This window comes from Saccostrea echinata, unplaced genomic scaffold, assembly GCF_033153115.1.
Source record: "Saccostrea echinata isolate AGI-Se365-2 ecotype Australia unplaced genomic scaffold, CSIRO_AGI_Sech_v1 ptg000001l, whole genome shotgun sequence".
Taxonomy (NCBI): domain Eukaryota; kingdom Metazoa; phylum Mollusca; class Bivalvia; order Ostreida; family Ostreidae; genus Saccostrea; species Saccostrea echinata.
The window spans coordinates 49,905,690-49,918,044 of record NW_026889750.1 but is presented as its reverse complement, the minus strand read 5'-3'; the positions used below and the strand labels follow the sequence as shown (position 1 = coordinate 49,918,044).

General features: G+C 38.1%; 2 protein-coding genes across 2 annotated transcripts; one reads left to right on the top strand and one right to left on the bottom strand.

Annotated features, from left to right (window-relative positions):
- Window positions 1–512: 512 nt before the first annotated feature.
- On the bottom strand, window positions 513–4,774 carry LOC133198254 (uncharacterized). The gene is made up of 2 exons (XM_061334378.1): window positions 1,304–4,774; window positions 513–1,187 (listed from the first exon to the last, which is right to left on the bottom strand). The coding sequence occupies exons 1-2, from the start codon at window positions 4,772–4,774 to the stop codon at window positions 513–515; spliced, it is 4,146 nt and encodes a 1,381-aa protein (XP_061190362.1).
- Window positions 4,775–8,049: 3,275 nt separating this feature from the next.
- On the top strand, window positions 8,050–11,901 carry LOC133193952 (cyanophycinase-like). Its single transcript, XM_061329867.1, has 6 exons — window positions 8,050–8,230; window positions 8,538–8,770; window positions 9,630–9,766; window positions 10,861–10,993; window positions 11,141–11,279; window positions 11,423–11,901. The coding sequence occupies exons 1-6, from the start codon at window positions 8,057–8,059 to the stop codon at window positions 11,873–11,875; spliced, it is 1,269 nt and encodes a 422-aa protein (XP_061185851.1). The 5' UTR covers window positions 8,050–8,056; the 3' UTR covers window positions 11,876–11,901.
- Window positions 11,902–12,355: the final 454 nt, after the last annotated feature.

Here is a 12,355-nt window from a genome sequence, read left to right as displayed (position 1 = left end):
AATCTTAATGCAATATCAAAAACTAAATAATAAGAAAATTTAACTTACCCCTCATGGAGAAATGGTTACCGTTGTAAAAACTACCTATCTACACATCTTGGATTGTACGTCAAGCATGTAAAAAGTATGAAAACGTGGACCCCGGCTACCTGGTCAGCAATGCAGCGATTTAAATACTCCAAATACAATAGGCCGTAACTGACCAATGCCTGCAATTTCTAAATTTGAGGTTCATTACAGGTAACAGAATAAAGAGGTCCCGTAAAGGAAAAATAAGTAAAAATCATAAACATAAATAAAACAATAATCGGGATTAAATTTTGATTGTGACATATCTCCCAAGCAAAAGAAAGTTCAATGAACTTTTGAAAAAAAAAACACAATCAATATGGCATAAAATCATCTATACATTATATACAACATAACTACATTCTGCTAAGACAATCAGCTCCTACGTTTTCTGATCCCTTGATAGAAATAATGCGAAACCTGTATGGTTGCAGTAATAATGCTCATCGCATTAGTCGTGCATTTGCTACTTTGGCTTTAGTAAGATAAACCAGTGGTTGATGGTCTGTTTCTAGTAGAAATTCCTTTCCATACAAATATCTACGAAATTTTTGAACTGCCCATATTATTGCATAGCATTCCTTTTCAATTGTTGAGTAATTTACCTGACACTTGGACAGTTTCTTGCTGGCGTATGCGACAGGTTTTTTCATACCATTCTCGTACTGGATCAAAACTGCCCCAACACCTCGATCTGACGCATCTGTCTGTAAAACAAAAGTTTCATTCAAATCAGGTAATTTAAGTACAGGTGTTACCGTTAAAGCAGTCTTGAGAGTGATGAACGCATTCTCTTGGGGTGGTCCCCATGTCACTTTGTTTGGCTGGCCTTTTTTGGTAAGATCTGTCAAAGGTGAAGCAACAGCTGAAAAATTCGGAATGAATTTGCGATAGAATCCTACCAGACCTAAAAATGAGCGTACTTGCTTTTTTGTTGAAGGCTGGGAAAAGTTGTGAATAGCGGAAACTTTGTCGGGAAGAGGTCTAAGTTCTTCGTTGCCCGCAATATGTCCAAGGCACTCAAGGCTTCGGTAACCAATGAAACACTTGCTTGGTTTTACAGTCAAATTCGCTGCACGAAGTCTTTGTAGAAAATTCTGAATCACATTGATGTGTTCCTGGAAAGTACGAGTATATACAATCACATCATCAATAAAGTTATCCACACACTGCATTCCATCCGCATCAGCCGACTGAAACTTGCGGAAGCGTTTATCAAGCCAAAGGGCATCACCCTGAACTGAAACAAACCAAGTGGAGTTTGGAAAGCGGTGATCTCCTTCGCTGCCTCATCCAATGGTAGCTGCCAGTATCCTTTAGATAAATCAAATTTGGACACATATTTACAGCCAGAGAGTTGCACATAGATATCATCAGCATTAGGAATAGTTTCTGCATCGAAAACAGTTACTTTATTAATTGCACGAAAATCGATACAAAACCTGTTCGAACCGTCTTTCTTCTTTACGATGACTATCGGGGAACTGTATGGACTTGTCGATGGCTCGATCACGCCAACTTCCAACATCTTCTTTACCTCGTCACAAACAACGTCTCTTGAAATAAACGGCAGAGGATATGGCTTGGTGCGGATAGGCTGGTCATTAGTCAGCTTGATATGGTGAACACCGAGATTCGTCAAACCAGGTACATCTGTTAAAACATCTGAAAAATCGTCTAGTAATGCCTTGATGTCTGCTTTCTCATTTTCAGTTAGTTCACTTACTTTCACATCTGTTGGTCCCTCCTTTCTCGTTTCAACTGGGGAATCGCACAACATCTCATCATCACTTTCTCCGTCATCATCTAGATCAAGAACAGCTGCACCTGCAGTACCTAGAACACCTGTTTCGTCATTTTTGTCGCTTTCTCTGTCAATGTACAACTTCAACATGTTTGCATGAAATGTTTTAATTTTTCCTTTCACGTTTATTCTGTAATCGACTTTTCCTACTTTTTCTATAATTTCATATGGTCCTTTCCATTGCATTTGTAATTTGTTACTGGCAGTTGGCAAAAGAATAAGAACTTTCTCACCTTTTGACATTTGTCTGTTCTTTGCTCCCTTGTTGTAATACTTCCGGTATTTCATTGACGACTTCTGTAGATTCTCTCTCGCAATTCTGCAAGTGTCTTCAAGTCGCTCCTTCAAATCTACAACATACTGGTATGTAGTTCTCACTTCTGAATCTGCTACTTCTTTAGTCCACAACTCTCTCAAAATCTTCATAGGTCCTCTAACTTCATGTCCGTAAACCAACTCAAACGGTGAGAATCCTAGACTCTCCTGAGGAGCATCACGGTATGCGAACAACGATGCTGATAGGTACTTATCCCAATCAGTTGGACGTTCCGCACATAACCGTCGTAGTATCTGCTTTAACGTACCATTAAACCGCTCTACTAGTCCATTGCACATGGGGTGATATGGCGTCGATGTTAACTGTCGTATAGAAAGTAAACGACTGACCTCTGTCATCAGCTCGGATGTAAATTGTGACCCCATATCCGTGAGCATTTCCTTTGGTACCCCAACTCTACAAAATACATCTACCAGAGCCTCAGCGACTCGTTCAGTGTCAATTTCCTTAAGAGCAATTGCCTCCGGGTAACGGGTAGCAAAGTCAACAACAGTCAAAATGTAACGATTACCCTTACTTGTTGCTGGTTGGATAGGTCCTACCAAGTCTACGGCTACACGTCTGAACGGTACTTCAATGATAGGCATATCTCCGAGTGGAACCTTTGTAGTCCTGCCTTTCGGAGTGGTTCGTTGACAGATGTCGCATGATCTGCAGAATCGACCTACGTCCGCTTGAACTCCCGGCCAATAAAATTCTGCTAGAACTTTGCTGGCTGTCCTAGAAGTAGCTAGTTGACCTGTCATAATAGACTCATGAGCGAGAGAAAGAACTTTAGTCCTAAATTTCTTTGGTACAACCAACTGTGTAAATCGTTTACCATTCTGATATTTATCTGACTGGAAAACACGATAAATGATACCTTTCTTACTGATGAAGGTTACCTTGGAGTCGTCGTCTTGGCCCACCAAAGAACGTATCTTGTTTAACGTCTCGTCTTTCTCCTGTGCTGCCTTGATGTCGTCGGGACAGATATCAGCGTCAATTATTTCTGGAACACAAAGAGATTTAGTCCTCTTACCTTCCTTTTGAGCTTGTTGCCTAGTCACAACTGCATGAGCTTGATTAGGTGTCCAGTCTTTATCTGGATCCTTTGGATCTCTTGCGTTCGGGATGTTTCCGATGATCAGGGAATACAATGGATTTTCTAAACACCAAGCGTCTATTTCTCCCACAAAGTATGGAGTGTCTATTTTCACTCGCGCAACAGGTGCTTGAATTCTAGATCCATCCGCCAGAATGCAAATTCGATGATTTCCTGTAAGCTGAACATCATCTATCAAATTCCTGCGAACTACAACGCCGTTACAACCAGTGTCCCTAAGCACTGTCACAAAATGTTCATTTAATTTGCCATTACAGGAAGGCATATCTCCAAGAGATGCACTAACGTTACATGATGAAGTGTTTACAAGGTCCATAGAATTTGATGCCATTGAAAATGTAGATGTGCTTGTAAAGGAAGTAAATGATCCACACTTGCCTTGTAATTCCGAGTTCTTCACCATAGATTCCTCCTCTTTTCGATCAACGACTGCATTCACTGAGTTCCGGTTCTTTTGAGTCTGATGGCACTGAGACGCTATGTGGCCCAGTCTGTCACACTTAAAGCAACGAACATCTTTCTTCATCGGCGTCTTCATATGTTGAGTCTTCCATCCTAGTTTCTGCTCCCGTTGGTCTTGTTCTCTCGATGCCTGACGTTTTTCTGGGGTATTCTCCTTCTTGCTATAATGAACTAGTGTTTGAATATTTACATGTCTTGCCTCTCTATACTGATCGGCTAAGGCACACATTTCTTTGATGTTTTTCGGTATACGTTCTTTTAAAAATAATGTTAATTCTTTGTTACACATAAACAAAAACTGGTCTCTAAGAAACATATCGTAGAGGCCCACAAAAGTCTTGTCTACTCGACCAAGTTCAATCCACCTATCGAGATAACTACCGAGACGAACAACAAACTGTGAGAAAGTTTCCCCTACCTCAGGTCTACTCTTACGGATCTTTTGACGAAACCCATCCTCCGTCTTTTCAAACCTCTTTAAAAAAGCCGTCTTCAAAACATCATAGTCCAAAGCTTTCTCCTGTGGCAGCAGTGCATACACATCCAGTGCACGACCTCTGAGTAGTGCGCTCAAGTTAACAGCCCAACTGTCTAACTTCCATTTCTGTGCTGCAGCATACCTTTCAAAGCGTCTCAAATAAGAATCAATATCATCCTTAACTTCATCGAAGACAGGCATTTTTGGAAACTTTGCATTGCTAGAGTTTTCTGATTTCATTTCTAACTCTTTTACAGCTAACTTTTGCTCCAATGTTTGAATAGTATGCATGAGTTTACTTTCAATCTCTTCCATACCTTTTTTCTCCTGGAGTTTGAGTTTCTCAATCTCAAGCGCTTCTTTACTTAGCACATACTCTCTATCCTGCTTCTCTTTCTCTCTCTCAGCAGCTCGTAGTTCACGCTGATGTGCCTGTTGTTGCTGTATAAACTGCTGTAGGTCCGCACCAGTCAAGTTAAGGCTTTGACCATATTCTGTTATCTCTCTTAAAGACTCCATCATAATAGTAAATACTAAACGATTAAATATGAAAAATATTGCTTCAACCCAGTAAAACAACATTGATTTCCCAAACAAAATGTCAAAAATCTCTCTCAAAAATGTATACTTTTAAACAAAAAATATTTGGTATACAAACTCAATTCATACAAAGCAACGGTAACCTAGCTTTCTCCGTTCGGGGCTCCATCCATAAACCAAGCACTAACACTCCGTAGTTGTCAAAAAAAAAAAAAAAAACGACAGTCTTTGCCTGTAAAAACAACAAAAATGATTAAACAAAATAACAAACTTGCCATATACAAATATATTGCTGACTGAACAGATCTATCCCACTTCTGACACCAATTTGTCACGACAGCCGTCGTGTTCTGTTCAGTCAGACACAACAAGATTTTTTTTTCTATTTACATTTTTTTTATATATCAATAAAATCAGTATTAACAATATTTACACCATATTTATATAGTTATAATTTACAATATGTATATCTTAAAAGTCTCTTTCAATCCACGTCATCCTGGTGTTCGCTCACAACCACGTCCAGACACGCCCCGTTTCACGACGGACTCCCGCCAACTGGCTCCCAGTGGGTCTCCGGTCTGTTGAACGTCATTGCCAACACACACATGACTAGATATTATCAGGATTATATCAGGAACCTTTAAATTAAATAACATTTTTAAGTCACACGTTACGTATACCTAAAAAAAAAAAAACTAGTCACCATTGACTATCATTGCACAAATGGCACACCGTACAAACAGTAAATCTATCCAAACATTGTTATATATGTAGACAGCGTTAAGAATACACAATTTCTTAACATAAGTGATTTTAACAACTAAACCCACGACACCGACTGTATAAGCGGCAAAACAAAATACATTGCGTGCGTACATAACTTAGTACCTGCACAAAACCAGAACATTACACGCATGAGTAACTCTACTCAGCAAAACTTGTATACGTAAACAGTAACAAAAACATTACTTAACCCATTTTCTTACAAAGTTAACAAATCTTAATGCAATATCAAAACACTAAATAATAAGAAAATTTAACTTACCCCTCATGGAGAAATGGTTACCGTTGTAAAAACTACCTATCTACACATCTTGGATTGTACGTCAAGCATGTAAAAAGTATGAAAACGTGGACCCCGGCTACCTGGTCAGCAATGCAGCGATTTAAATACTCCAAATACAATAGGCCGTAACTGACCAATGCCTGCAATTTCTAAATTTGAGGTTCATTACAGGTAACAGAATAAAGAGGTCCCGTAAAGGAAAAATAAGTAAAAATCATAAACATAAATAAAACAATAATCGGGATTAAATTTTGATTGTGACAGATATAGAATCAGCCCGTTGTAGTAGATATAGAATCAGCCCTGTTAGAAGTAGATATGGAATCAGCCCTGTTAGAAGTAGATATGGAATCAGCCCTGTTGTAGTAGATATAGAATCAGCCCTGTTAGAAGAAGATATAGAATCAGCCCTGTTGGAAGTAGATATAGAATCAGCCCTGTTAGAAGTAGATGTAGAATCAGCCCTGTTGGAAGTAGATATAGAATCAGCCCTGTTGGAAGTAGATATAGAATCAGCCCTGTTGTAGTAGATATAGAATCAGCCCTGTTAGAAGTAGATATAGAATCAGCCCTATTGGAAGTAGATATAGAATCAGCCCTGTTGTAGTAGATATAGAATCAGCCCTGTTAGAAGTAGATATAGAATCAGCCCTGTTAGAAGTAGATATAGAATCTCAGCCCTGTTGGGAGTAGATATAGAATCAACCCTGTTAGAAGTAGATATAGAATCAGCCCTGTTAGAAGTAGATATGGAATCAGCCCTTTGGAAGTAAATATAGAATCAGCTCTGTTAGAAGTAGATATAGAATCAGCTCTGTTAGAAGTAGATATAGAATCAGCCCGTTGTAGTAGATATAGAATCAGCCCTGTTAGAAGTAGATATGGAATCAGCCCTGTTGTAGTAGATATAGAATCAGCCCTGTTAGAAGTAGATATGGAATCAACCCTGTTAGAAGTAGATATGGAATCAGCCCTGTTGTAGTAGATATAGAATCAGCCCTGTTTGAAGTAGATATAGAATCAGCCCTGTTGGAAGTAGATATAGAATCAGCCCTGTTGGAAGTAGATATAGAATCAGCCCTGTTGTAGTAGATATAGAATCAGCCCTGTTGGAAGTAGATATAGAATCAGCCCTGTTAGAAGTAGATATAGAATCTCAGCCCTGTTGGAAGTAGATATAGAATCAGCCCTGTTAGAAGTAGATATAGAATCAGCCCTGTTAGAAGTAGATATGGAATCAGCCCTGTTAGAAGTAGATATAGAATCAGCCCTGTTGGTAGTAGATATAGAATCAGCCCTGTTGTAGTAGATATAGAATCAGCCCTGTTAGAAGTAGATATAGAATCAGCCCTGTTAGAAGTAGATATAGAATCAGCCCTGTTGGAAGTAGATATAGAATCAGCCCTGTTGGAAGTAGATATAGAATCAGCCCTGTTAGAAGTAGATATAGAATCAGCCCTGTTAGAAGTATATATAGAATCAGCCCTGTTAGAAGTAGATATAGAATCAGCCCTGTTGGAAGTAGATATAGAATCAGCTCTGTTAGAAGTAGATATAAAATCAGCCCTGTTAGAAGTAGATATGGAATCAGCCCTGTTGGAAGTAGATATAGAATCAGCCCTGTTGTAGTAGATATAGAAACAGCCCTGTTAGAAGTAGATATAGAATCAGCCCTGTTAGAAGTAGATATAGAATCAGCCCTGTTAGAATTAGATATAGAATCAGCCCTGTTGGAAGTAGATATAGAATCAGCCCTGTTGGAAGTAGATATAGAATCAGCCCTGTTAGAAGTAGATATGGAATCAGCCCTGTTAGAAGTATATATAGAATCAGCCCTGTTAGAAGTAGATATAGAATCAGCCCTGTTAGAAGTAGATATAGAATCAGCTCTGTTAGAAGTAGATATAAAATCAGCCCTGTTAGAAGTAGATATGGAATCAGCCCTGTTGGAAGTAGATATAGAATCAGCCCTGTTAGAAGTAGATATAGAATCAGCCCTGTTGGAAAGGAGCAGTGTGCACATGGTTGATAGCCAAAAAGGAAACCTATGATAATTTACTGGTGATAAAAGATGAATAATACACTGATCTTCGATAAAACCAGAGCGTCAGTTGAGGATCAATTCCCTAGTTACCAATGCGATAAAGTACTTTGTGCGATCTACTTGTACTAGTGCACTGTTATCAGAAGATATGGCTTCCATTCTTATACTAGTGACCTCCTTTCTGCTGGGAGGGAGTTCAGCGTTCATTTTGGATGACGCCTTCCTCCCCCAGTACTACAGGAATGGGAGAAGTCTCGTGTTGGTAGGCGGGAACTTGGCCGAGAATAACAGCGAGATTTATAATACCATCATCGAGTTGTGTGTAAGTTGGATACTCATAATAAGGAAATGAAAAATAATAACAAGTAAAAGTTAGAAAATTCACTCTAGGAAATGTGGACCCCCATAGAATCATAGAAAAAATCGTAGTTAATGAAGCACAAATAACAGTTTTCGTGAGAGGGTTAATGTGATACATGTATAGAGATATATATGTACATTATAGCTTTCCTTCTTTAAATAGGATTTCTTTTCCTTTAAAAGAAGAAAATAAATCGCATATCTATATATATGTAGCAGTTACTACCTGCATTTGTTTGTGGAGTTTCTAAGCTCTAATATTTTTGTAGGGCGGGAGAGGTATTGCAAAAATCGGGATCATTAACGCTGCCAGCCTGGATCCGGTGGGAGGGTACCAGTATTACAGGGACCTTTTTCTTAAGTATGGAGCACTGGAGGCTAATAGGATCCCGATTGACGTCAATCACACCCAAGCCAATGCAGACCCAAAGGTTGTGTCACTCGTACGGCAGCAAACCGGCTTCTTCTTTGGGGGAGGCGACCAGCAAAGAATCATAGACACGTAAGAAATACTGTAGAAGAATCTCTTTTTCATGATGAAATTAAAAAAAGTGAAGATAACGAACAGTGATCAAACTCATAAACCCAACAAAGAAAACAAATATGAACAGGACAAAAACACGAACCCCTGGAAATACCAAAGGTGGGATCAGGTGCCCAGGAGGAGTAAGCATCTCCTGTCGACTGGTCACACCCGCTGTGAGCCCTCTGTATTGATCAGGTAAACGAAGTAATCCGTAGTCAAAATGGTATAACAATGGTATTACAATTTGTGGGAAACGTATCAATTAAAATATGACTTGACGACAGGCTGATTTTAAAGGAGATTGTTAAACCCCTGTAATATCAACTTATTTGTCATTGGCTTCACCATTTAAAAAAAAAAACGTACTCAGACCTTGCTTTTGAGAATCGAATCTGTTAGGAGACATAAACACCATAATTATGTAGTTGACTGGGGAATACTACTACATGAACAGAGAAAGTTGACGATGGAAAAGCTGAAGCCATCCCATTTGTAACATAGTAAAGTTGTTATTTGGCTTTTAACGTCTAAAGTAAGTAAAATATTCAATTATGAAGCAAATTTGGCAGACTCTGTTTTTTTTTTCACTGGGATATATCGAATTGAAATATGAATGAAAATAACTATTGTTCATTGATACGTCGTCGATATATCGAAATAAAGAATTGAAAGCCACAATAGAGTTTTCTTTTACTCATGTAGACGGTTTTGAAAACTGCTTTATAAGAGTCATAAAAACATGTCAGCTAATAAAGGAGCACAAATAGTGTCCATTGGAGTTAAGGACATAAATTCAATTTTCTCTTCTGGCATTACCATCTTTCTTTTATTGAAGATTTTACAACCCCACACAGACGGGGCTGATGGAATCCCCAGTTTTAGTTGCTCTCAGGGAGCGCTTTAATCTTGGGGCTGTGATAGCAGGAACTAGCGCCGGTACTGAATGCCAACCAAACAAAATCATGATCAACAGTAAGTTTTTGTTGTACAATGGCATCATAGACATCCATAGTTTTATACATGTATAATAACAATATTTTACACCATGCGAAATTAGGGCACTAGTGGTCAGTTACCACTTCTGTGAAAAAAATGGTGATGGTACCATCTCTAGTTTCCAAGATCCACCCCTCAAGTTTTTATACTTACTATATAATATTAAGGGCCCGTGGGCAGGGGTCTTCGATGTCTACGAGCCTGATGTTTATTCACTTAATTTTATATAGTTGGTATAAAAACTTGAGAGGTGGATCTAGGAAACTAGAGATGGAACCATCACCATTTTTTCACAGAATTAGTTCCAAAATCTGATTGGCGCGAAATTAAGGCTTACTATACAGAGCATGGTAAAATCAAGATATTTGGTTAATCAACAACAGTAACTAAAATGAGCAGTGGTAATATTAGTACATAGATATATATGTATCTCTAACATACCAGTAACATGCAAAATTATTATCAACAATTAACAATATCGTACACAATAATACCTAAAAAAAACAATGATCAACTATAAATTTTGATACACGATATCTCTAACACATTGCACAATCATAGGAACATAAAATCTAGATCCTCAAATCCAGCGAGATTATAATAAACAGAAAATCTCATTACAAGTCAAAATCTCTGATATCTTGCAAGCTAAGCAGTTTATCTTACTGTATGCAACGATTTCTATGTAAAACATAACAAAATCCCTACCAACAGATAGTTATTTAGCCCTATCATAGCTCTAATTTATTTGAAAGCGTCACAGCAGAATTAACAATAACTATTACCATACAAAAGGGTATCTCTGACACTTTGGAAATCAAAACCAGCTATAAATATTACTAGGGAACTCTGATACGGAAATGAAAACTAGTTATATACCTTTGAAACCCAGCAAAATCACCATCTTCCTTGTTTCACGTCACAGTAGATCGAATTTCTTACATCAAGCAAAATGTTCCAACACCCCACAAAACTTTAAAGAAAAGGTGAAATGTGCAATAACAAATACACTGCCTCTATTCATAAGGAATTACATGTCTACAAATGGAGCATTAATTATATACATGTAGGTGGAGAGAGTTGGGAAGCGCTTACATATGGTGTACACACAAGCTATTCTGACAAACATCCACATGATTTGGTCTATAATCCTCATGGTGGGTTAGGATTTCTGGATGGATTCATAATTGATGCCCATTTTAGGTAATGGTTCAACGAATCAATTCTTATCATTGTAATTTGAGGGAAATTATGTTAAAATATTGCCTAATCCCATCTATTCATCGATCGATTGGGCCTATTCTGAGAAAGAATTTGAAATGAATGAAAACTTCTTGTTATTGCTTTCAGTGAACGTGGACGAGAAGGAAGATTAGCAGTGCTTCTGGACGAGACTCGTCGGAGTTCACACATCTCGCGAGGTTTTGGCGTAGATGAGAATACCGCGTTAGTTGTCACACACGCTGAATCAGATGCTATTGTAGGAAAGGTACAACACCAATGTTTCTTTAGGACGCCTCCATGGAACATATAAAAGATTTTTACATGTCTATTTTTATAGACATTTTTAATGTTCCTTAATCATGCAAATTATCAACAGTTAAAATATTTGTGCATTATATTGATATGTAGGTAATTGGACAGAATGGTGTGGTATTTATAGACGTGAGTCATGCCCATCACGATCCACACAGCACCTACTACTCCATCAGTAACGTTATATTTCACTACCTCACTGAAGGAGACCAGATAGGACTGAGAAATCTGAACATAACGTTTTCTCCTACAAAGACCCCAATGAGAGGACACGAAGCTTACGATCACGCACTTACTTCCTCTGATATATTTTACGGAAAGCATCGTGATAGTACGCATAAGCCCGAATTTACTCGAGCAGCCACGAGTGTGTTCGATTCTCGTTTAGACAGCACTACATACGGAGACACTTATGAATCTCATCCAACTTTTCGGGTCACTATGACCCGGACGTCGTATTCTGTTGGGTATGTAGAAAGGAAGTCATCATTCCATACTGATATCACTTCTTATGAAAATCTTGTTGTTAGTATCGCTGAACGAAAATAAACAAATCTTATTATAAAAATTGTCTGAGAACTTATTGAAATTTGATGTCTTGAAAAGACATTATGTAATCAGTGCTTGAGCTTCATGCTACATGTAGAAGAAAGGTTTTATTGCTGGTTTCGGACAATTGCAGAAAAAAGAATACACTTATAGTAAAATACACACTAGTACAGGCTTATATTGGAGCAGTGTTGTTACAACCATTCTAAAGCAACTTCATCATGGATGGGTGTCTGGAAGAATAACGTAATAGATAGGAACTGAAATATGTATCTGCTCCTATGTTTTATCAAAAATGTCAACTGAAACTTAACTATCGTCTAGAAACACTCGACCCAGTTCTATGTATACAACACAAGGTTATCCTATAACACAGGAAATGTATAGCATTTTTCTTGTAGCTGTTGATTCTAGGAATCCTTTACCGCAAAAATGTGTCTTGCTTCCATCAAAGATGGTTTTCAGGTTACTCATCCTGTC

Excerpts from the sequence above, each read along its gene's own strand:
- LOC133198254 (XM_061334378.1), bottom strand. The coding sequence starts at position 4,774 with ATGGAGTCTTTAAGAGAGATAACAGAATATGGTCAAAGCCTTAACTTG. Across the intron at positions 1,188-1,303 it reads TTGGTTTGTTTCAGTTCAGG|GAACACATCAATGTGATTCA; the intron begins GTGATGCCCTTT and ends CGTACTTTCCAG.
- LOC133193952 (XM_061329867.1), top strand. The coding sequence starts at position 8,057 with ATGGCTTCCATTCTTATACTAGTGACCTCCTTTCTGCTGGGAGGGAGT. Across the intron at positions 9,767-10,860 it reads AAACAAAATCATGATCAACA|GTGGAGAGAGTTGGGAAGCG; the intron begins GTAAGTTTTTGT and ends ATATACATGTAG. Across the intron at positions 10,994-11,140 it reads ATAATTGATGCCCATTTTAG|TGAACGTGGACGAGAAGGAA; the intron begins GTAATGGTTCAA and ends TATTGCTTTCAG.